This window comes from Apaloderma vittatum, unplaced genomic scaffold, assembly GCF_000703405.1.
Source record: "Apaloderma vittatum isolate BGI_N311 unplaced genomic scaffold, ASM70340v1 scaffold7533, whole genome shotgun sequence".
Lineage (NCBI taxonomy): Eukaryota > Metazoa > Chordata > Aves > Trogoniformes > Trogonidae > Apaloderma > Apaloderma vittatum.
In genome coordinates this window covers 41,738-65,511 of record NW_009706348.1, presented here as the reverse complement: position 1 = coordinate 65,511, position 23,774 = coordinate 41,738, and the positions used below count along the sequence as shown (strand labels likewise).

The 23,774-nt window shown below is 37.6% G+C and overlaps 1 protein-coding gene across 1 annotated transcript in view; it reads left to right on the top strand.

Moving 5' to 3' along the window:
• The window catches only part of SUPT3H (suppressor of Ty 3 homolog (S. cerevisiae)), a gene marked incomplete at its 3' end in the record, with an annotated part of 38,959 nt that extends 16,318 nt beyond the window's left edge, over window positions 1-22,641 (top strand). The window contains exons 6-10 of the mRNA XM_009865742.1: window positions 15,950-16,025; window positions 18,710-18,822; window positions 19,438-19,545; window positions 20,005-20,193; window positions 22,531-22,641. Coding sequence (XP_009864044.1) covers window positions 15,950-16,025; window positions 18,710-18,822; window positions 19,438-19,545; window positions 20,005-20,193; window positions 22,531-22,641 — 597 coding nt within the window. The remainder of the gene's footprint in view (window positions 1-15,949; window positions 16,026-18,709; window positions 18,823-19,437; window positions 19,546-20,004; window positions 20,194-22,530) is intronic.
• Window positions 22,642-23,774: the final 1,133 nt, after the last annotated feature.

Genomic DNA, 23,774 nt, shown 5'->3' with positions numbered 1-23,774 from the left:
ACTTTGGAGATAGTCCAAACTTGACTGGTCAAGGTTCTGAGCAACTTGATTTAACTGGAACTCTTTTGAATAGAGTCAAAGCAGAGATCTCTGGAAAGATCTCAAACTTTTTTATTCTACCATTCCATGATTCTTTACTGACGTTTCCAATTTCAGATACAAAAGTGGCAGGGGGCATAGAAATAGAGGAGCTTTTATAAAACAGATAAATGATAAACAATCTCAAATTTCTAACAACTTTAAAAATCTAGGTAGCATATAATTGGTCTTTGCGGCTTCTGCACTTTCTATAATCTGTAACTGCTGGTATTTCCTGGAATGGACGTTTTATGTATACAAGGAACAGGGTTTTCTGTCTTTCATTTTGTCTCAGTCATTGTGGTTTATTTTATCTATAATGTTGCTTGCTGTATTCTTTCGTAAGAATATGATCTGGCTGCTGTGCAAAATTGCACTCGGTGATCGCTTCACACATGTGGTGCAGCTACAGGATCAGAAGCAATAAGATTTAAGCATCTTAAGTGTCTGTTGAGATGGTAAAGTAATATAATTAAGCTCTACATGTTGCAAAATGGGAGACATATCCTTACCCAATCCACTGGAAAACCGACCCATGGTGTTCTTAACAGAACAGCATGGGTAATAAGCTCGCATAGTTTATTAACTCTACACAAGGTAGCACGTCTTCGTTTGTGTGGTTTTGCCTTCAAGCTTTAGATTTTGTCTCCTCTATTTTCTCCCATTTCACTTTACCGTCCTTGATTGCAGTTGAGGATACCTGCATAGTAAAACCCTTCTCATTAAACGAATCAGAACAGGTTATTTTAATTTGCCTACTCAGGAAAAACAGTAACTGTTCTTGTTTTCGGATAGCTATCTTACATAAAGCCCTCATGGAGTAAACATGCAGAGTTTAATCTTACAGATATTCTTGAGATGAGTGTTTGACCCTTTTAATAATCTGGAGTTCACATTTAACTAACTCTAAGATGCAAAAATTAGGCATTGCTGCTGTTTTGGCTTGACAGCGTACATCCACAGCTAGACCTAAATTTGTGAAGGAAGATAAGAGCATAATACTATCACGAGAAGAAATACTGATTTGGCATAGAGAATAAATTTTGAAAATTGATTTATGTGAATGCAGTGTGGTCTCTACCAAAGGTAAAGCCACAGGCTTACTTTTGAGCAAAAAAAAAATCTTCTCAACTGAATGTGTGGATTTATGTGTTAAGATGTAGCTCTCTTCACTTATGTGTGCGGGTAGTGGCAGGCTTTTAGAATTATTTTGGTGTAATGATATCTGTATCATATACGCTGTACTTCTGGTGTTTTAAAAGAGATTTCATTAAAAGCAATGGCAAGAAAGCAATGTAAAATGGTAATACATTAAGATGCATACGTTGTTATTCTCAAATCTTAAACATTTTTTCTGACTCTTCTTTAGAGTGGCATGTATAAGGGGCAAAGATACAGTTAAGTGCTGTTGAAACTTTGCCTCTGGAACTTCGGAAGCCATCATTAAATTTGATTTTCCATCTGATCAAACGACGGAAGGATGGGTAGTCTCTGTTAGAGGGCTGGATTTTATTTCCCAAGGCTAACAGCCCTTTCCAGGACTTTGTCAGACCTACTACGAGTTTTTTTCCACCATTGTCAGATGGTATTATTTAAAATCAGTTCATCCACTTGTGTGGGATTCATATCCTATATCATACAGTGACTCTGACAAGAGGATGCTTTTACTAGGAGTGTTATTCAAAGCACTGTTGATTTTCTCAGGCTGCAGACATCTGCAGAAAAAGCTTGTAGAACATAGAGCATCTGGTATCGAGTCCTAGCTCCTTACACAGACCATATCAAACAGCTCAGAAACGGAACACATACTCTATATCCGCTTGGAAATAAGGTTTTTTATGTTTACTGTAGATGTATTAGCTGTCAGCTCATATCATCAGCTAATTTTTTTATATCTGAAAATTGTAATAGCATCCTCAGATGTACTGAACTCAGGCAGATTTCCAGCTACTAGTCACACTCTTCTTAAAACAGGACTTAACTCTTGATGTACCTCAAGGCTGGAGATCTGATTTCTAGTTCCAGCATTTAAGGAAATGTATTAGTGAGATGGCTGCTGCATCTGCTACCCTTTTTAAAGAAGGAGACAAAATTGCTGAAGCGACATTGGCATCCTTGAGAAATGCTAGATCTGACTGTAAAAACGTTCAGAAAAATTCTGGGATCCTGAGCCAAGCAACCACCAATGAAGAGTAAATTTTCTCCAGTGGGCTGGATGATGGCAGGAGAAATCATCGGCAACTTCTAACAGCGCAGTCAAGGAGTTGACACCAAGCTGTGGTTGGCAGTGTTGCCACACTCTAAGCACCTTTAATGCTAAATAAACATCAGCCTTCAAAGCTGTGCTTCAAAATCTTGTTATTAAACTTATTGTTCTTTGCACCTTGATTGCCTTAAATCATTAAGCATAGTATTTTCAACTGCAGACATTTTTTTTTTTTGTGAGTAGGGCTATGAGATTTTTAAATTTTTTCTCTTTTTTTCATTGTCTTTGATTCACCTTGACACCCCTCCACCTCCCAAAAAAAGCCCTAACCCTTCCATGTCAGTCAGTCTGAGCCTCCAAGAAAATCTAAATAAAACGAGAAAAATTCTTAGAAATGTGATCAGATTTTGACATTTCCAAATTTGAATTATTTTCATTGTCAGGTTAAATTTACAAAGCTATCTGGGCCCAGCAATAAGCTATCAGCCTGAACTATGGAATATATTCAACATCTTTATAACTGATTTTGAGCAAGAATTAAAGCCATGGCTTCTTTTTGAGGAGATTGTCCTGGTAGTAGGATTCTGAGATATCTCTTGCTAAGCTCTTGAATTCAAAGCTTCCTACCTTCATTTGACCAACTGTAGAATAAAAGTAGAATTTAAAGAAAGAACTCTTTCTATCTTTAAAAATGCTACCTGTTTTCCTCTTTTAGAAGAGACTGAGAGTGTTGCACGTTGAATTGAACAGTGCTCACATCTTTGGAAGGTATTGTTTTCATTGCAGGTAATTTTAAGAATGCACACAGGGAATACTCTCTTGTTCAATTTATTTCTCTAACAGGGTGAATGAATGGATACTGTGTTCAACAGCTATTATTAATGCAGCATAACAATTTGTGTATTGGGCCCTAGAAACTGAGAAGTTTGGAAGTCACGTTCCCCAAAATAGCCCTTTTTAATGTCTCACACTCTGAATACTCTTTATATCAATTTTAATTGCTGCTTTGAAATTAACAGTGGCTTCTCTCTTGTGATGGGACTCAGAGGAACTGTGTTGATTCAGAAGAACTGAAAACCTGAGCAGTTAGTTTAATAGTTCATAATTAAATTTACAAATATGGTTACATTTAAAATAATTCTTCACAAATGATTTTAAAATGATAATTTTCTGCAGTGTACATTACAGTGAAGACTTGTGGTGTTGCTTTGAATCATTATGGCGTTATTATGGCAATCGATAAGTGTTTCAGTATATATTCTAATTATGGTATCTCTTCAAATAAGATAAAATTGAGCAAAACTTTTTTCTTAAAAATAAATATTTTAAAATACTCTTAGCAATTCAGGATAGTGTAACTCAGACTTCATAATCATTTCTACTTCTGATACACTGGTAAATATTATTTTGTGGGTATATGTGGCTAGTATTAATTTAGATTCATATTCAAAAAAGAAAGTTTAATATCTGAATATTTAGACATTGCATCAAAATACTTTTGGAACTAAATGCTCAAGTTATGAATTAGTGCTGCGTTATTAAATATGGTTAAGAATTCCAGAGGTTGTCAAGCAGCATTTAGATGCTTTCTGAGTGACAGAAAGGTCTGTCTTCATTTATTATGTCTTGTTGCAAGCCAAAGGAGCTTTAAAAGGATTGCACACGTAATATTGAACAGTAGAAGAGAGCTGCGGGATTTGGCTGAGATAGTGTTAACATGAGCTCATTAGATCAATGTTTGTAAGATCCAGATTCTCAAGTGTTGTTTTTTGGAAAGCTGCATATATTCATTATCAGTTCAGACCATCAGTATAAGGACTGCCTTTGTCTTGGAAATATAAACAAAAACTTGTCATTAGAAGATGAAGACTCTTCACCACTCTACAGTAAAGGGAACGTGTAACAAAGGCTGTAGGAGTCTGAAATTTCAGCTGAACATATTACTTTTGCGGCATGTCGAGTACTAAAAGACTTCAAAATCTTTCACAAAAAGTGTTTCTTCTAATGTGTTGTTTTAATTTCTGTATTACTTAAGTAAATATTTAAATATTATATTAGTTTTTCTGCATACTTGACGTGAATATAATTCTCCCTTCCTGCCAAGTATGTCAAACCCCAAATTCACTTTCATTTGCCAGGGTAAATGTTTATTTTGTTTTCCCACATAATGTGCTCTTTAAAGTGTCACCAGGATACCAAATCTGATTGCTTTTTAAGAGACACGGTAGGGTTTTTTTTGCTTTCATTAGGAAGCAGGATAAACTATTGGTAAAGCTTATGGTAATGAATCCATATACAGTAGCTGCTCTTTGCTCTCATTCCCCTCATTTCAAGATTTAAAAAAAAATAAATATTCCCATCATAACTATTGTAACGGTACCTGTTATGTTATAAATGTGTGAAGGGTCTGTAGTAGCAATGGGTGTTGGAGGGCAATCAGTGCTCAGAGTAAGAGATGAGGATATGTAGGAGCTGTTTCTTCTGCTAAAGGGGTGCTGTGATGGCTCGATGAGGGTCCCCAAAACAATTTCGTTGTTGGTTTTGCCATGAAGTGGCTGAGATTATTTAAGATACAATTCATTGGATCGTTACTATTAAGAAACTGCTTTCCCTGCATTTCAGGTGCTGGAAATGGCCAGCATGTACTTGTTTAGTTTTTCACGAGTCAGTACGTTTCACTTTGACTTTCAGGCTTCAAAGTCTCGAGTTATTCCTCCTCCAGACTTAACAAAACTAACAAAATCTGGCAAATTTTGCTCACAAATTAGAACTTTGAATTTTTTGCTTTTAAATCTTACATCAGTAAAGTTTTGTCTAAGAGTTTCAGATCTACTTATGCAAAATGAGGCATAGCTGCTTTAAATATCACTGTTTTACACAAATCAAAAATGTATTTTCTGGTATTTCCCTTTGTTTTTTTTCCAGAGAAGGGAATGGGAATGTTTAATAACTCCTGTAGTGGCTTTGGATGGTGATGATTGTTTTAAATTATTGACAGCATGTGTTTATTTGCTTTTATGTAAATACTTATTAATTTTGTGGTATATTTATCAATAGGCATAATGTACGGGACTAACTAGATTGCTCCAAATAAGCCAAATTAGCTGATGGTTCACATTAACTTAATTCCAAATGCTGTCATTTTGTTAAATGCCGGAATCTTCACATTTTCCTTCCTAACATTAGAAAGAGAAAAGAGAAAGTAGAGGGGAGAAAAGAACTGTTTGCCAATTAAACAAACTCCCTTTGGGAAAATAATCTTTTAATGATTCTATTCATCATGTATGTAGTGGAGATAATGCTCGCAGTGCTACCATGAAGATAAATTTGCTCGTAATTAAAGAAATTAAGAAACAATAATGAATAGCAGCGTAGAAAATTTTGTGTAGTTAAATAAATAGAAAGTGTCACACAATCATTAACATTTGGCTAAGCAAATATTCACACTGGGCCAAATTCTGTTCTCAGTGTCACGAATGAAGTCCCAATAAAAAAAAACAACAACAAAACAACAAACTTCTAATGCTTTTCTCAAAGCCTTTCCATTCAGGCAGTGATTTTTTGGGTCTCCTTACTCTTCATACCTGGGCATATTGGGCCGTTTTGATTTTGCTTTTTCTTCCTTCAGCCAGCACAATCTGGGTGTCCATGGCTGCTGTGCGTCCTGGCATCACCTCACATAGGCTTTTCACTGGTTTAGTATCCGTGTGAATCGTAAAATCGTAGAATCATGAAATGGTTTGGATTACAAGGGACTTTAAAGATCATCTAGTTCCAAGCCTCCTGCCATGGGCAGGGACACATCTCACTAGACCAGGTTACTCAAAGCCCCGTCCAACCTGGCCTGGAACCCTCCTAGGGAGGGGAGTGCCACAACTTCTCCGGGCAACCTGTGCCAGGGTCTCAACACCCTCACAGAAAAGAATTCCTATCTGATATCTCATCAAAATCTATTCTCTTGCAGTCTGAGACTGTTACTCCTTGTCCTATCGTACACTCTCTGATAAAGAGTCCCTCCTCAGCTTTGCTGTAGTCCCTTTAAGTACTGGAAGGTGGCTCTAAGGTCCCAAGCACCAGTCCCAAGACCGACCCCTGAGGAACGCCCTTGCACTGATCTCCATTTGGACATCGAGGAATTCCTTGAGTTCCAGCCAGTTCCTTATCCACTGAGTGGTCTGTCTGTCAAATTCACATATCTCCAATTTAGAGACAAAGATGTGTGGGTCACTCTCCGATGCTTTGCACAAATCCAACATGGTAGCCTCATCATAGAAGGCCGCCAGATTTGTCAGGCACAATTTGCCGTGTTGGCTGTCGCCAATGACATTTTTATTCTCCATGTGCCATAATAACCCCATAAGCTTTGCAAGAATTGTGAAATAAGCCTTAAAACATGATTAATTCAGCCTTTGTTTGCACTCAGTCATGCTCAAAATGCAAATTAATAGCAGAACCTAGGTAGGAGTTTTGAATATTGAAGTCCTTTCTTTTTCTGATTTGGAAGCCCGGGCTATTCAAGAGGCAGCAGGCAGCCAAATTCAGACTGGGAGGCTGAGACATCTCTCCTATCAATTATTATGAGCTTAAAGAGAAATATACTCTGTCTTTATAAAAACACATGCAGATTATATGTGATACATACTGGTCACTGTTTTTCTGAGGGGAGCATTTCCTTTTTTACACAATGTGTGACTCACTTATTCCTTGAATTTCATGATGGGTGATTTTTATCTGGAGTTCCATGTCCTGCAATTATCAAATTAGAAAGGCTTTTCCAAAAGAATAAAAATCTAACCACAGAATCAGACTCTGTGGCGTAAATGCCGCAAGTTGAATGTGAAATGTCTATATGCACTCCTCTTGTGTTAAGGAAGCAACTCTACACGTCTACATGCGCATATTGTCATATATTTTAATTTTAATTAATTAATTTTAATGCTTTTCTTATAGACATTCATTAATACACTGTTTACGCAAATTGATCGTCTAAGTTGCCAGATTTGCATTTGTTGTGGAAAATGACTGAGCTAAATTGTTTTAATCATTTTTATAATTACTAAGTTGCATGAATTAATGAATCAATGGCCTTCCTTTCAAAACCAGATCGATGTCTTGTGCTAGATGCATCCCGTAGTTCAAAGTCTCCCAGTTTGCATTAATGAGGTGTCTGTATGGGTGCAGGGTGAAGTTCTCAGCTGACAACCCGACATCTATTTGTATCAGTCATCTGTCCTCACTACAAGGGGGACACTGAGGTGCTGGAGAGGGTACAGAGGCGGACTGCCACGCATAGTAAAGGATTTGGAGCATGTGTCATACAAGGAATGGCTGAGGGATCTGGGGCTGTTTAGCCTGGGGAAGAGGAGTTTGAAGGGAGACCTTATCACACTCTACAACTACCTGGAAGGAGGTTGTAGCGAGATAGGGGTTGATCTATTCTCCCTAGTAGTGAGTGATAAGACAAGGGAAAATGGCTTTAAGTTGGCCAGGGGGAGTTCAGGTTGGATATTGGGAAGAATTTCTTTACTGGAAGGGTTTTCAGGCATTGGAACAGGCTGCCCAGGGAGTCACCATCCCTGGAGGTGTTTCAGAGATGGGTAGATATTGTGCTGAGGGACAGGGTTTAGTGGCGTTGATAGGACTGGGACAAAGGTTGGACTCCGTGATCTTGAAGGTCTCTTCCAACCAAAACTGTTCTATGAATCTATGATTCTATGATGAGAACACCTAACGTCTGAGGTGAGTCCAAGGCCAAGAGGCAATGCTGTAATGACTTTATGAAAGAACCGAGCCAGCTTAGCAGCAGCCAGAATTCTTTCTAGAGCCGTACTGTCTTGTTTTTATTCCAAAATCCCTTTATATAGAAAGAGTAATTTAGATCTGCATGTGGGAGCATATAGATAAAAAGAGGATACTGTAGAGCTGGGATTTTATCAAGAAGTTTTAAAACCAAATTCAGATTTATGATGGCTGTAATAGACACCAAATTACTTGTGCATATAGCAAAAAAATTGTCTTGAATTCCTTATTTGTGCATATACGTCCTATTTTGGAAGTTGGGCCTTTTTAAAAAACAGCTGTCAAGAAACAACACAACTGAAAATTATTTCTTTTTTTTAGTTCTAAACCTTTGCATTCCACGGATTGCCTGGATGTGCCCACAGCCTTGCAGGACTTGTGAATCTCCTGTGCCGAAGGGTAATTTCTTGTGCAGGATGGTGATATCCCAACGAAATGACAGACACTGTGAGACCTGGCTATTCTGCTGAGAATGAATATAAGAAAAGTCTGTTTTATTAAGGATAAGGGAAAAGATAATTTTAATATTTGCAAACAAGATAACAGGAGTAGAAGGAATATATGTCGTTCATGTGATCTGAAACTTAACTCAAATTTCTCCTACTCAAATTTTCCTTAATCTTATGCTCCTCCTTTTACTGTGGAACGCCAAAAGATTATTCAGGAGAACATTTCACAGGATCTCTCAGCAGGCCTGGTTCACAAACAATTAGGGAGGTATGTCTTGCAGGATAATGAGTTTTATCACAGGTTTTGCTTATTAATACTTTGGGCCCGCTTTACTTTCTTATCAACATAAAGAGTGCAAATATAATGCTCTTGAGGACTTCTTCCTTCCTAATTTGTCATTTAACATTAGCAAAGCTCTCAAATATATTTTTAGAAGCGTATATTGATGCTGGCTATTAACAGGACAGAGTTCTGTGATGGATTTTTTTTTAAAATTAGGTTTGTTCTCTTACTTGTATTTACCAGTTAAAGCTGATGAATGAGAGGGCTGGTCCCTAGCTGTTCTCTGACCTTCTGCTCAGTTCAAGTGCCTTTACTGGATGTATTGCTGAACTAGTTGGGGCTGTATAGCAGATGACACCAAGCTGGGGGGCAGAATTTGGACTCTTCTTCCGGGCAACCAGTGACAGAACGAGAGGGCACGGCCTGAAACTGCGTCAGGGGAGGTTCAGGTTGGATCTCAGGCAGCCCTTCCTCACGGAGAGGGTGCTCAGGCACTGGGATGCACTGCCCAGGGAAGTGGTGGAGTCACCATCCCTGGAGGTGTTTAAGGAGAGGCTGGATGTGGCACTTAGTGCCCTGGTCTGGCCGATGTGGTGGTGTTGGGTCACAGGCTGGACTTGATGATCTCAGAGATCTTTTCCAGCCTCAACAGTTCTGTGATTCTGTAATTCTGGACATATTGTAGGTGGATGAATAGACATAATACGTCGGGAATTGATTTTCACTGAATCTGATTAAGGCTAGGATTGATTTCCTGGTGAACTTTGAGTTGGAACAGCCCCCTTCACCTTATGCCATTCCCTTTGGATCAATAGGAGCAGGACCAGATCCTCCAGCCCTCTTCTAAACCCAGGATGGTGAGCAAGCGTGTGAGGCACGTTGTGTCTCTACCGCTCCCAGCCAGCCCCCATCCAAATACATAAACAGCCTTTGAGGAAAAACCGACTGTGAGTTTCTGACCACAAGTCCAAACAGCACATCAGCCCAGGGAAGGATTTTGGTGGAGCTGAAGGAGTTCAGCTTATTATTATTATAGTCAGATTATTTATACAGCAGCTCTTTAGTTCTTCAGTGCTGAATTACCTATCCTGGATGCAAGTGGCTGTACCTAAATTGGTTTTGAAAGCAAACTATCTGTAGATAACAATGGGACGAAATACTGTGGGCATGGGAAGTATTTGAGATTTTCTGAGATGATACATAATATAATAACTACAGGAAATTTGCATAATCTTAAGAAATTACCCATTTCTAAGCTATCTGTCTAAGCTATATGTCTAGTCATGAAGCTGAAAGAAATACTTCAAAAAATTCTCGTGGCTTACAAGATTTTCCTTTTGATTACAAGTGAGCCCGTATCGTCATTAAATAGAGTGCAATGGCTAATTTTTTACTACAAATAATAAGAAAAAAAATGTAGAAATCATTATGTACAAAAGACTGTTCTGCTGTTTCTGTCTCCCAGACAGTGAGTGATGCTGTTTGGATTACTGAAAGCTTTACTTGTAAGGTGCTAAAGCTGTTTATATTAACCTCATCTATGAATCGATACAGAGTCAGGATACGTGTTCGGAAGAACGCTATCCAGAAGACCTGAAGGTGGCCTAATATTAACCTGCTGTGTATGTTTTTTGATGTACAGCCAAGATGGAAACCACAGAAAGGTATTACCATGTCCTCAACCTGAAAAGTGAGGGAAGGCCAATCATTTTAATATATTAATAAATCCCACATAACTTTTTTAAGTTTAGTAGCACAGTTTATCCAAAATTATCGTATGTTTTTTTGGAAAGCATTGGTAGAAGATAGCCATAAATTTAACACATAGTTTTACAGAATTCACGATGATACTTATTATAGCAGAAAAAAATACCTTCCAGTAGAAAAAAAATCAAAGGTATTTCATGAAATTGAAAGGTTTCATTTGCAGGTTCCAGTTCCACATTTCAGACTAGAAGTAATAAATTTAGTCAAGGCATTTGGATAAGATACAGTGAGGCTTCAAATAAATGCAATATGCGTAGATTTTGCATATGTTTGAGGGCAAAGTATTAACGGAGCTCAAGTCCCTATCAGGAGGTCAGTTTTATTTATTCCTTAAGCAATGAGACAATGACTGCTGGGAATTAATCCATTCATTTTGTTGTTGTCTGTGCAATTTCATTTGCTTTCTTCCTTCGCAATTCCCTTGAAATTTTTACATAAATAGTCTTGCCAGCTCCCTTCCCCCTACTTATCTGCACATAGTTTTGTTAGATTACATTTAACATACTTTGGGGAAGATGGATGGAGTTAGCACATGTCCAGGCTACAAAGCCACCTTTGTATATAGTTACATTGCTCTGAGATCAGAGCAGGAACTAAGTTTACTGAGTCAATCTTTAGTCCTGGCTTTTGCTTAGCCCTAAAATGGAAGTTGCCCTATTGGTGATGGTGTTACTCACCCATCACTCATCAGAGTAGGAATCATCTTGCTTTTCTGAGGATGTCTATGCTATGGACCTAAGCCAGTGTCCCCGGGGCTCCATTGCTGATGTCCATGGCTGATGAACTTCAGACAAATACGTAGATGTGATTCATCCGGCTTATTTTAAGCTTTTAGTTTAGGACGAAGTTGCTCGCTAAAAGTGCCTAATAACTTTGTTACTGTAAAGGGACTTTAGGTGAGTAATTTGGATACTGCAGATGTCTCACTTCTGCAAGTGAATCCCATCGTTTGTCCCTGGACAGAAAATTACGAATTTTTAGAAAAAGTACATTTTAATTAATATATGTTACCACCCATAGCTTACTTTCATCTTATTCACAGTTGTAGATCCTTGACACTTCTGTAAGAGTTAAGGTTCTTTAAGGTCTTAAACTGTGTTTATGGAGGGAAATGGGGTTAATAACATTGTGGAGAAAAAAAAAAACAAAACTACTTTTCCTGTTTGTAACTTTGAAAATACATTAAAATTGGGATCATCTTGGTTTGCCAGGAAAAGACCTCATGTTTTCTTCTAATATTGGGAGCTTTGCACTAAACAGACAGGCGCTCAAAAACAATATTAAATCAGGTTTGCGCTGCAGACTTGTTCAGATTAATGGTTACTGCAGAATGTATGGTATGTTCTATAAGAGGGGGGTAAAAATGATAAAAATTCCCTGTATGTCTGTACATTATAGCTAAATCAAGTATTACATTACTAAAGCTATTGATCTTTCCCCAAGTAACATTATTTTCTGTATAAAACTCTGAGTAAGCTTAATCTTTGAAAAACACTTGCTCTTAAAACCCTTCCTTTCTTTGCTTTCCAATTCAAGGGACTCTCAGAAGAGTAAATATGTTTTTCATTTACTTAACACAAGTCTTCAGATAGTGATAATAATCTTGAGATTCAGAAGACTATTTTGTAAATGCTTCAATCTTGAGCTACTCTGCCCTTTATTTCTCAAATAAATCTAGGTAATATTTGACCTGCAACCCTAGAGCTGTCAGGAACAGCGTACAGTGCCCTGTCATTCTCTAGTCTAAAATAAAAAAAAAAAAAAAGAAAGAAAGATGTAGCATGCTTTTTTAGTAATATCAGTGATTGCAGGGCAACTTTGTTTTCTCCTTAGGGTAGTCACCTCACTCTTTTATAGCTGTGGTAGGTACACAATGGAGAGGTTTTTAGCAAAGGAAATCGGGAAATCACGCCACGATACAAATGCATAAGCAGTTTGGGAGGCCAGTATCTTCATCGTGAGCGTTGTTGCCAACCGCGGGGCTGTCCAGCCACGCTGCATACGTTTTTCCAATGTTCCAGCAGCTCTTCGGCACATTTCCTCCAGACACGGAATAGTTGGTAAGCAAGTTAGCGTTTGGCCACTTGCCTTCCCCTCACACAAAGAGCTTTATATGGCAAGGGAGAAAGCTTTAAAATGGAATCAAAATAAGGTGATTTTTCATCCCAGGTGGTAGGTGACAACATGCAACTCTTTGCCTTTTCTTTCCTTTCCCTTTTTAGTCTTCCTTTTTAGTTTTTCATGCTGAAAGAAAGATATAATGCAAGACATTTTTGGAAGACTAAACATACATTTACGGTGCCAGGTCCTATCTGCTACATCCTTCAATATGTTCCAAGGAAAGCATGCAAAGTATTTTAACTCTGCTGTACACCACATAACTCACCTTCTCAGCTTAGAGTGACTAGTAGTACTACAGAGGGAGTAAAAGCTATGTATTTTTAATTCTTTTGATAAACCGGCGGGGCAGTGTCATTGATGTCATTTATTGCATCTTCTTTCAAGCTGACGCTGCTTCACAGTGGCATTTCATTAGGGGGATTCAGTGTTTCTTCTTGTAGGAAAAATTCCCAGCAAACTTGCTTTTGTACTGATGAAAGAGGATTTCCGTCCTGTTGGAGTGACTTGCTGCTCCTTCCAAGAACAGAATTTGGAAAATTTCACTTGTACAAAATCGAAGTTGTTTCTTGGTTAAAACATCGTGTATCGTTTCTTTTTCTCAGGAAAAAATAGTCAAAAAATAAAGACTGTTAAAAAGAGCAAGGCATTATTCTGTGGAGTTTTACACAGAAAATTAAAAGACCACTTGGGGAAAGATCAGTAGCGCTTTCATAAACTTTCTCTGACTTCCCCAACATTGAATGCCATTTCCTTTAAATGCTTTTTGCCTGAAGTAACTCTGTTCACAGAAATGTGCTCACACTTTCTTCTCCCTTTTTATCCCATATTATTGATTCAGTTTGAGTTTACAGAATATACCTTAGAAATGTAAAGATAAGGGAACATGAAATTTTCTTCAGAGCAGGGATGATGTAAGAGAAAATAATTACTCTTTGTAATCCTGAGATGAGGAAAGCTGATCTGCTGCTGTCTTCTGCTTCAGTGTTTACTGTCCAGCTATTTATTTCTCCTGCATTTGCCGGTTATTTATAGACTATTCTAAAACTGGTAGGACTCTAGAATCCACTATTAAGAAAGACTTCTTTTAGACAGGAGAATTGAAGGGAGAAAACATTTTTGTTTCACAGATACATACGTAATTTTAATACATAAGAAAATATTCTAACAGAGGAAAAGTAACTAAGTATTTATTTGGTATATTAAAACAAAATTAAGTCCTGTGCTTAGACATCTACTGTAGAAAATTTGTGGAGATAAATGAAATTTCAAGAAATTTTTGTCACAGAGAAGCTCAGTCTGTTTGATTACCCACCTAAAGTTAAATTATTTCAGTATTACTTGACAGTACCCAACTAGTAATCTCTGACTGACAAAGACACAAATTATTACAGAATTTAAACCATAAACCTTTTTTTTCATAAAAAGCTTGCATTTTTCATCTATTTGAAGAAGTTATTTCTTAATACATGAAAAAATTGAACCCAAATTAGATGTTTTTCTAAAACATATAGAAAAATTACAGAAGAAATTCTAGGACTGCCGTTTCTAGGATGTATTATGTGAGAAGTGTCCTGTGCTATGAAGACGTTCAGATTAGATGATGCTGGTGGTGCCTTTTGTGTTCGAAAATATGACCAAATAAATTCAGAGTCAAAACAGATCTCTGTTATGGTTATGCTAGATGAGGGTTGAAGTTACAGCATGTATTGTGAAAATTATTTTTAAGGCATACAGAATCAATCTAGACCTATTCAGGACGTTGGTGGAAGAGATTAACTGAAAATTGTTACTTATCTGAAATGATAGCTCCACAAAACGTAGTCAAGGTGCCAGAAGCACACATAGGAGAACTGGAAAATACCTAAATAGAACAGTTTCTGTCCATGTGACTTCAAGTCAAAATACAGTAGAAATGATTGACTGGTTGGAGAAGGAAAAAAGAAGGAATAGCCAGGTATGTTCCTGGGCAATTAGTGATTTTATTTACAACCAAACTGAACGTGTTGACTGTCAACAAGATTTCATGATTGATGGATTTGACTGTTATAGAAAAGTGACCTAAAAGACAGAGAATAGAGAAAGAACCTGTGTATTTGAAATAGCTTTCTTTTAATTTATATTTTTATTTTCTTATTTGAGACACTGCTAAAGCCAAATTCTAGTTTCATAGCCTGCCTCCAAATACACTTACCAACAGCCCTTTTGTCTTCCATTAAGTCAGAATAAAGAACTGCAAATTTCAGTTTAATCGGATGTAAAAGTGCTCAGGGAGTCAGAGCAAGATTTGCGTGTATGTGTGTGGGTTTTTCTGTGTTGGCTTTTGTCTTTAATGTGAACACACTGTTACTTCATGTTCTTTGTGCATATTCCTTGGGCTGCCTGGACTCTCTGTAGAAGTCAAGTCTCTGTGCCATCAGCTGGTCCCTGTGCCACTTGGTGTCCTCAGTTGTGGTTCCATGCTTACCAGGTGTAGTGAGTTACTCACTGAGTTATTGTTTGGAAGATACTTACACTCATTTCTTTGATATTTAAGACTATCTACTTTGCTTGTTTGAGAGAGTTGGGCAAGCTCTCTGCTTCTGAAGAGGATAATCATTCTCTTTAACCTAATGACTGATTCCTGGCTCCAATACGTGAAGGATTTAATCTCTTCTAGAAACTAGATCCTCACGTGGTGAAAATCACCCCTGCTCTGTTCTAGTAAACAAAACTCAAGCACGTGCCCAGACCTAACCATGAACTTCAGTCCTGCCTCAACCATGCTGCCATCGTGGCATAAGGGCATTCGTGGACACTTTTGAGATATAATCTTGTATTTGACACTCGACTCTGTGTGAAATACAGTCTTCAATCTAGTAGTGAACATTTTAAGCCATTTTTTCTTGAACGAGCTCTAATTCAGTCTGATCTCCTTTCTTTTCCTGTAGGTGCTCAGAAGTATTAAAAAAAAACAAAACAAGAATAGATTAACAGTGAAAAAAAACCAACTTGAAATACATATTTACTACTTAGTGATGTGTGTTGAGTGTGGGACGGGGCACTTCAGTGCTCCTCTGTGGTAGATCCTCCAGGTGATGGAGCTCCAGGAGATGAAAAACCAATCTGTGGTTCATATTTCTGCATCTTAACTCATTCAATGCGTGTTTAATTTGGGAGAGTGACTTCAAGGTTATGGCAGGGCGGCTTTGGTGCTGTGATTTCTGTTGTGGGAGTAAGGTTCATCACGTACTTCTACTCTTTTGCCAGAGAGCAGAAAGACAAACACGGATGATGGACTCGGCCCAGTACGCAGAATTTTGTGAAAGCCGGCAGCTGAGTTTTTGTAAGTATTATAATGCCAGTACTGTATTGAGATGTTCAGTTATTATTTCATGTAATAGAGAGCACAGCAGAACCTCATGTTTTTTGAAAGCACTTTTATTTCATCCTCAATAGTAAAACTTTAAATTCTTCGTCTGCGTAACTCCTGGGAACAGTTAATTTAGCATAGTTTCAGACTGTCAGGCATAGTATTTCATTTGAATTTTCACCAAGCTTTCTAGATGCTTAGATACTGTGCTGGTAGGGATGGCTGCAAAGATAAAACTGGTAAAGAGTTAATGGATTGAAAAGACAATACTTGTCTGCAGTCTGTGTGGTGGTGTTATAGTCAGCATATTAGTAAAATTTCATGGTTGCAGGTTTTTCCGAATTCATCTAAAATTAGAGAAGAGCAGCAAGTTTTGCTTTTATTTCCCTATCCGCAGAGACACAAAGAACGTACTAAAGAGTCTTTTCTATTTTAAGCTGTAAGCTCCGGCTGTGGAATTTATTCAACATTAGCCAAATTCATCAGTATACGCCATTCCAACACTAATAACATGATGACAGAATTAGGGTTTTACTAGCACTGGAAACCAACTTACTAGAAGTACTTGTGGGCCACAGCTATAATGAGCTGTAAATTAATGGGCTTGATCATGTAGCAAAACATCATTACAGAGGCGGTTAAGTGATGACTAAGGTTTTAGGTCAAATGTCAGAGAAAGTGAGGTGAAGGAGCCAGTAAAAATCATGACAAAACAGCACATGATCCTACAGCACAGACTTGAGCACAATGGTATCTTTAAATGAGAGACCTTATCTTGTTCTTCCTTTTAGATTCAAATAAAGATTCACTCATTTATGGCAAATAAATGACACATTTGAAATACTGTTCTGTGTCAGCAAATGTCAGCAAATGTAGGAAAACATGTTTTGTAAGCATTTCTCTTGCTAATTCAGAGTAGTTATAATTTGGCATCACACATCTGTGAGCCATTAGAGGAATGATACTTCAGATTAGGGTGATTTCAGGAAATGAAAGGTTTGTGATAAAGTCTTTTTTTTTTTAAGCCCCAAAATTATTATCTGGAGACAGAACAAATGGAAATCTTAAATTCGTGAAATGAAATTGAATGTTGCTGACCAGGGGATTGTGATCTATAAAAATATCTCAGTGGTATTTTTGTAATGTTTTTACATGTCCGTGTCTCTGCAGTTCTTTTTGACTGACATTTAATGTCATTAAAGAATAAGAAAATTACAGTGTTTAGAAAATAGTGGCAAGAGAGACTCAGGCACAAATTCAATCAGATAATATGAACTCAGCTAGATAGAACATACTAAAGGCCATGCAGACCATTTATGAAAATCTAATGCAAAGGCTATTTTTACTTAGTTTCATATATTTTAGTAAAAAATGAGTGTATTGCTATGTTTAAAGTAGTAAATCCTTTCTACTGTAATATAAGCCCATGAAAACTTTGTCACTGCAGAATAAACCTGTTCAGAAACTTCAAGAAGCCTGTTCTAACAACATATATTAATTACCGCTCCACATATTTCTGTGCGCTTGTAAAGACAGACAAAAGAAAATGTCTGTCCAAGGATCAAGTACTGCAGGAGTACAAATTTAAATCCTCGGGAACATTTTGCAGTCCTGCTGTCCCCTTCACACTTCTCTTGCTTTGACCTTATTTTTGGTCTTTAGCGACCCGATGTAACCTTCTCCTGCCTTCCTAAAGAATAACCATTATTTACACTTGTTTTCTGTTTAACAGAAAGCACTTGTCTTCAGCTTTTTAGTTCTCATTGAAGACTGGAAAGAGTTGTTTCAGAAGGTTCTCCCACCTTGTATTTACTTCATTTTGATTGTCCTGTCTTCACAAACAGCCTTCATTAAGACTTCTGCGTTACTAGCTTCTTTCTATCCAAGTCTCCAGAGCTTTCGGTGGTTGGCTTTTTCACCACTGATCTAAGTAGGATCATCATTTTTTTCCTCCTTTTACTCTCTCAGCAAATATCATGTTACTTTGTCTCATATTTTTCTCTGTACTTTCTCCTCAATGTTCTCATCCATTAGCAGCGTGAAGTTCTCGTATGAGCGTTGAATCATTTGCAGATCTACATCTATCCTTGTTTCTTTCTGTCCAATGCACATTTTAAAAACACTCATCTACGAATCATTTTGGCAAGCTTCTCAGCACCTAATCCCTGGGTATTTACCTCAAGGACTTTCTCGTTCTTCCATCCTTCCTCATTTGTCTTTGCTATTGTTAATGATGTCATTTTATCTAGGTTCAGATTTGTGTTGATTTCTTCCAGTGCTTTCTCTCATTCATCAAAGATGTGGCGCAATCGTATTATTTCTTTTACAGTACTATATTCAAAATCAGGTCTGTCCTGTCTACGGTCCTTTGGGGCAGACCCTTCCTTATTCTGAAATCTCCCTTACGATTGATTAACTATGTGTTTTTCTCTTTACTCTGTGCTGCTTATGGGTCTCCAAAATGTTGTGTATGAAACAACAGTCTTTCCCCAGTAATTCCTTTTCAAAAATTCCTTCCTTTGCCAATCGAATCACATTGACACTCCACGTTTCACATTTGCAGTATTTTCCACGACTGGTGAAAAAAACAAAAATGCATGATTTTGGCCTACTTGTTGTTAACTGTTCCTTTTTGCCCTTATGATTTTAACTGACAGCAAAGAAAGCATCCAAGTTTCGTGACTGGTTGGACTGTAGCAGTATGGAAATAAAGCCAAATGCAGTTGCAATGGAGATTTTGGCCTATTTAGCATATGAGACTGTGGCACAGGTAAGGCAGTAGCACTGACTGAACCCTGGTTAATCAAAATGCATTAATTACTCTAGGATATAGCTCAGCCTCGGGTGACTGTGGTGTAAGCTCCTTCAGAAACTTGCAGTCCCTACTTTAGCTGAGCGAGCTGCCTGGATTCCCATCTGTCTTTCAATTTGCTGTGTGACAGATGCGTGCTGTACCTTATTCACCCGTCTGATCCACATCTAGGAATGTTTTATTATCGTTACAGAGGAGAGTCGAGTCCGGCACGAACTTTATTCACGTCCAGACTGCAACCACATACTTCGCTATGTGACCTTTGGCAGTGTGTTGAGGCTCAGCCAACCCCATTGCACAATTGGATTAAAAAGCAGGATTTCCTGGAAAACCAAACGTTACCTTAGTGCCAAGCCTAGCCCTCCTGGGTAGATAGATTACTCCATATATTTACAGACGTGGAAAAAAAAAAAAGATTCCTTAGACTGAAATATCTCTGAATAGTTTTGTTTTCCACTGAGAAACGCTGTCTCGACCCACAACTCCCCTCTCACTTCATTGTTCCAATGGCATTTGTAGTTAAGTCCTGTGTCAGTAAAACTACCTGGGTTTCGGCTGTTTTTACTCCTCCAGTTGGTGGACTTGGCCCTTCTGGTTAAGCAGGACATGATTCCCAAAGCCGGTGACCCGTTCAGTCATGCCATATCTGCCACCTTCATACAATGTCACAACTCTACTGAGGTAAACCTTGATTTTTTTACATACTGATGCATTTTATGTTTTACTTCTGCAAGTATTTGGCGGTTTGTTGCTTTCAAAGTAGGAGTTGTTGAATCTGGAATTGGTGCACTTGATGAACGTTGAAGTTAAATTAATTTAAACAGAAAGACATTAAGTTATAGTTGCAAATGTTAAATTCTTAGCAACATCATTATATTTAAATATAAATCCTCGTTTTCTGGGTGGAAATTCCTTCTCTGTTGAAGGCTCTCTCTGTTGCAGATTTGGAGATTACAGTTGGCAACAGTGGCAAGTGCAATAAGTGCTGTTTTCCCTGCATCACTATGATACAGTTCTTGTAGTAGAAAGAGCAGACTCAATTCTGTATTGCATCTAAAAGTAAATTTAAGAGGACAATATGGGGGGGTTTTTTTGGTGATTTGGTTATATAATGGCTCTTTGACATCTTCCTTTTTACAGCCACATCTCTTAGGGCAATCTACAAGTGTGAAGACCAGTCTTGACTCTCCTGAAAACACACCACCCCCTACACCCACCCCCCCAGCATCAGTGGGACAGCAGCATCTGGGGAAAACCCCATCAGCAGCCCTGGGGAATGGTGGAATTGGGCAGGACTCTACCAAATCCAAACAAAGGAAGAGAAAAAAGGTATTTGATGCCTGGGGGGCAAAAAAAAAAAGGAAAAAGGAGCCAAAATATCTTTAGGAAGTAACACATCTCATTTTAAATATTAATTTTAACATGTATCACATGTTAACTACCAATATTATTGTGAGGATAACTTGTGGTTTGGTATTTTTTCTGTCAGAATCAGTCTAAACGTTCTCTCTAAGGTCTACAAACTGAATTTTGTTAAGATAACAACTGCTGCTTCTTAGATGAGTGGCTCCTCTACAGCCACAGCAGCAGACAACACCCCAAATAAACATCCCCTTCTCTCACAGTAGCGGCTAGCACAGGTTTGGAGGGTCAAAGCATAAGCACAGTAGGCAAAGAGGTGGTTGTGATTTTCCTGCTCCCCACAGCCGTAGGCGACTGCCTTCTTTGCCTATAACAACTTTGCCTGACCTGCTTTATTTTTATGCCAATTAGTTGCATTCAGTCTAAATATTTGTTTGCTTTCCATAAAGTATGGACGTCTCATATTCAGAATGTGAAATGTAAATATTACAATTCCTGTCTTCTGTTGTGGAGCCTCAGTATTCTGTCTGAGAGGGATATATGCACCTTAAAACCACAAGGGAAATCAATTTGATTAAATAAACTGGATAGGAAGCACTTAGGACTTTTTTGGAAAAAAAAAAAAAGTGATGTCAGTACTCATTTTACTGCAAAGCAATGGAGTAGCTTGTGATTCACTCATGTGTGTTATTGTTCTCCTACAACATTTTTCACAGGGTAAAACCAGTGATATTTACAATGACAGATAGAAAAAGACATATTTTCTCCTTCTAGTGTCTTCAATGCTGTAGATACTCCTTGTGTATTCAACTTACTCTCTACCCTTACTGTACTCCCTGTAGAAAGCCTTTAGTGCATTGTAAAAACCTCTCTGAAGTCTTGCTTTTTCCTATTCCTTTTTATGTTACATTTGGTTATGTCCTGTTTCTGTTGCTGATTTCCGTTTTGATTCCTAGGAACAAAGTTGGACTTGATGATCTTAAGGTCCTTTCCAACCTTGATGCTTCTGTGATTCTATAAGAATTTAGCTGGAGATGTAGTTTTTGGTACCTTATATTTCACTAATGTTGCGAGTTTATTTTAAATTCTTAGTGTTCGACTTAAAGCCTTTTAAAATACTTGTATTCCTAAAAGTGCACAGTTTTAATGAAATGTTCCCATGACTTTCCACCTTGGTTAGGTATATACTAGATATAACTGAGACCTTGGGACAAATGAGTTAACTTGGTGAAGCATGTTATTCTTAGTCCATGAAGGCCCAGTCCAGCAGGAAATATTTCAGTTTCATATTCCCTTTATGAATGTCAGTCAGCAAGGGAAGAATCTGCCATAATTTTATGAATAATTCTGTGTGTACACATGCAGGCTCCAGTGGACTCAGCACTCTTGAGAATAAAACATTTTGTAAAAATATCCCAGGTCTGAAAGCATTGCTGTATAGCGTGAACACACAAGGGGACCGTGTCTGTGTGTGCATTAAATTTCAGAGTATAATTTAAGTTTTTGTCATTCTCAGTGCATTCACTAATAACTTTTTCATTAATTTATCACCAAGCATCATTCTGATAAGTCGTCTGAATTCTGGCAAGCAGCTATGTCTAGACAGAGCCTAAACCAACATTTCAGTTTGACTAGCAAGGCAGAAAGTGTTACTTTTTCCTCTTAAAATCTCGGGGATATTTTTGTAAAATCAATGGACCAGTAGCAGAGAATTCTTATTTTTCCTGCTTAGGCTCCTTCATCCAAAAAGTCATTTGAAACTGAAGAGCATTCCAGTTTGAGGTAATTAAAATATTTTTGCATCCCTCTGACACCATTATGTCACATGCTCCATCTTCAATTTTCAATCTGATATTACTCGATGGTGATTTTGGTGTCAAATTGCCTTCCACTTTGAGTACTTATTCAATATTTTCCCCACCCCTTGACATCATAATGAGGGCCTGAAATGCTTTAAAAATAGTTTCTGTGGTTATTGCAGTATGACTTATATGACCCTTTCATTTTAGTTCGAACATTTTCTGCTCTTTTCAATTGCAACATACAGCAGCACTAGGCGAAAGATTTAAGAGGACAAAAATGGTGTTCTTTGGGTCTCTTAAGCAAAGTTCATGTAAAAGTCCTCTTTGATTTGTTAATAGCTTTTTTTTTTCCCCTCTAATCTAGTGTGTGGCAGCAACGATGTGTATCCTCGAGAAAAAAAAAATTAGTCCATTTTATAAAGGTTTATTTTCATACTTTATGCACTGTAGGTCTGTTGTGTGTTTTTGATTTAGTAACAATTTATGTGTTTTTCTGTTGCAGAGCACTGCAGCCTGTGGTATAGAGGCTCAAAGCGATGCCATCCAGCCCAGCCACATCAGAGAGGCCATTCGACGCTACGGCCACAAGATTGGCCCCCTTTCCCCATTCACAGTACGTAATAACAGAGTTATAAAAAGTTATATTTATAATCTTCAAGAACTTTGATTTTCAAGTGGTCAAATGAAGAAGCTTTGGAATTGTTGAGAGCAATTTGTGGCGACTGTAATTTTCTTTATAAAAGTGGCATAATTCTCTTGGGAAATAAAACAGTAATTTCTGTCTCCGTTTGGAAAGACAAAAAAGTTTTTTTTTCCTTTTAAATATTATTTTCTTTCAATTACAAATTATGCTTTTTCGTTAGTGCTTGAATTTTCTGTTTTTGCAAAGTTTAGGTTTACAGTTATTTTAAATTATATGTATTCCAATATGGTGAGGAGCACTTTATATTCTAAAATTAGTTGCGTGTCAGATACCGCTCCTATTGGAAGTTGAACTCTCAAGCGACACATTTACGGTCCGAGAACGGTTGCTTCAGACAACTTTGAACCTCCACTAAAACATAATAGAACTGAGCTTGTGGTGAAACACTCATGGGTTATGAGGTTTTGCCATCATTTTTTCTATGCAAATTGCAAATCCGTTGCCCAGAGCCGCCAAACGAATTCTTTATTTATTTTTCCCAGCTGATAAAAATGTACAAGGAGTCTGTCTCCAGTGTCATAGATTGGGGTCATTTTCTTCTCTTCTGCTGTTCCGTGTGGCATTCATCCTTGCTTACCTCAAAGTATCTACATCTAGGAAAGAATGAACGTTAAAGAAGTCATTACAGGAAAAGAAAACCACTCCAAACTAGATCTGAACTCTTAAAAATCAGGAAGAAATTGTCCATGTTTGGAGGGACTTTAGGAAAGGAAAATGATTCTAAATTTGGAGGAAGTTATTCTGCATTAGAATAATAAATAATAAAATAAAAATAATAGCAAGGAAATAGTAGGGCTTGACCTTAGAAATTAGTAACAATTAAAAATAATGGTTTTATAAATGGCAGTAAATATTTGGTTTATTAATGATAGTTGATATCTATTTACAGTAAATTATCTTTATGTAATTTTACCTCTCTTTTGCCGCTCACGAATGCTAGATTAATACCATGTAAAGCAAAGGACAGAATTTCTGGTCCAACATAGAGAAATTGTCTTTAGCAGAAGTTTGCCAAGAGGTGTAACTAAGAACGTGGCAGAACG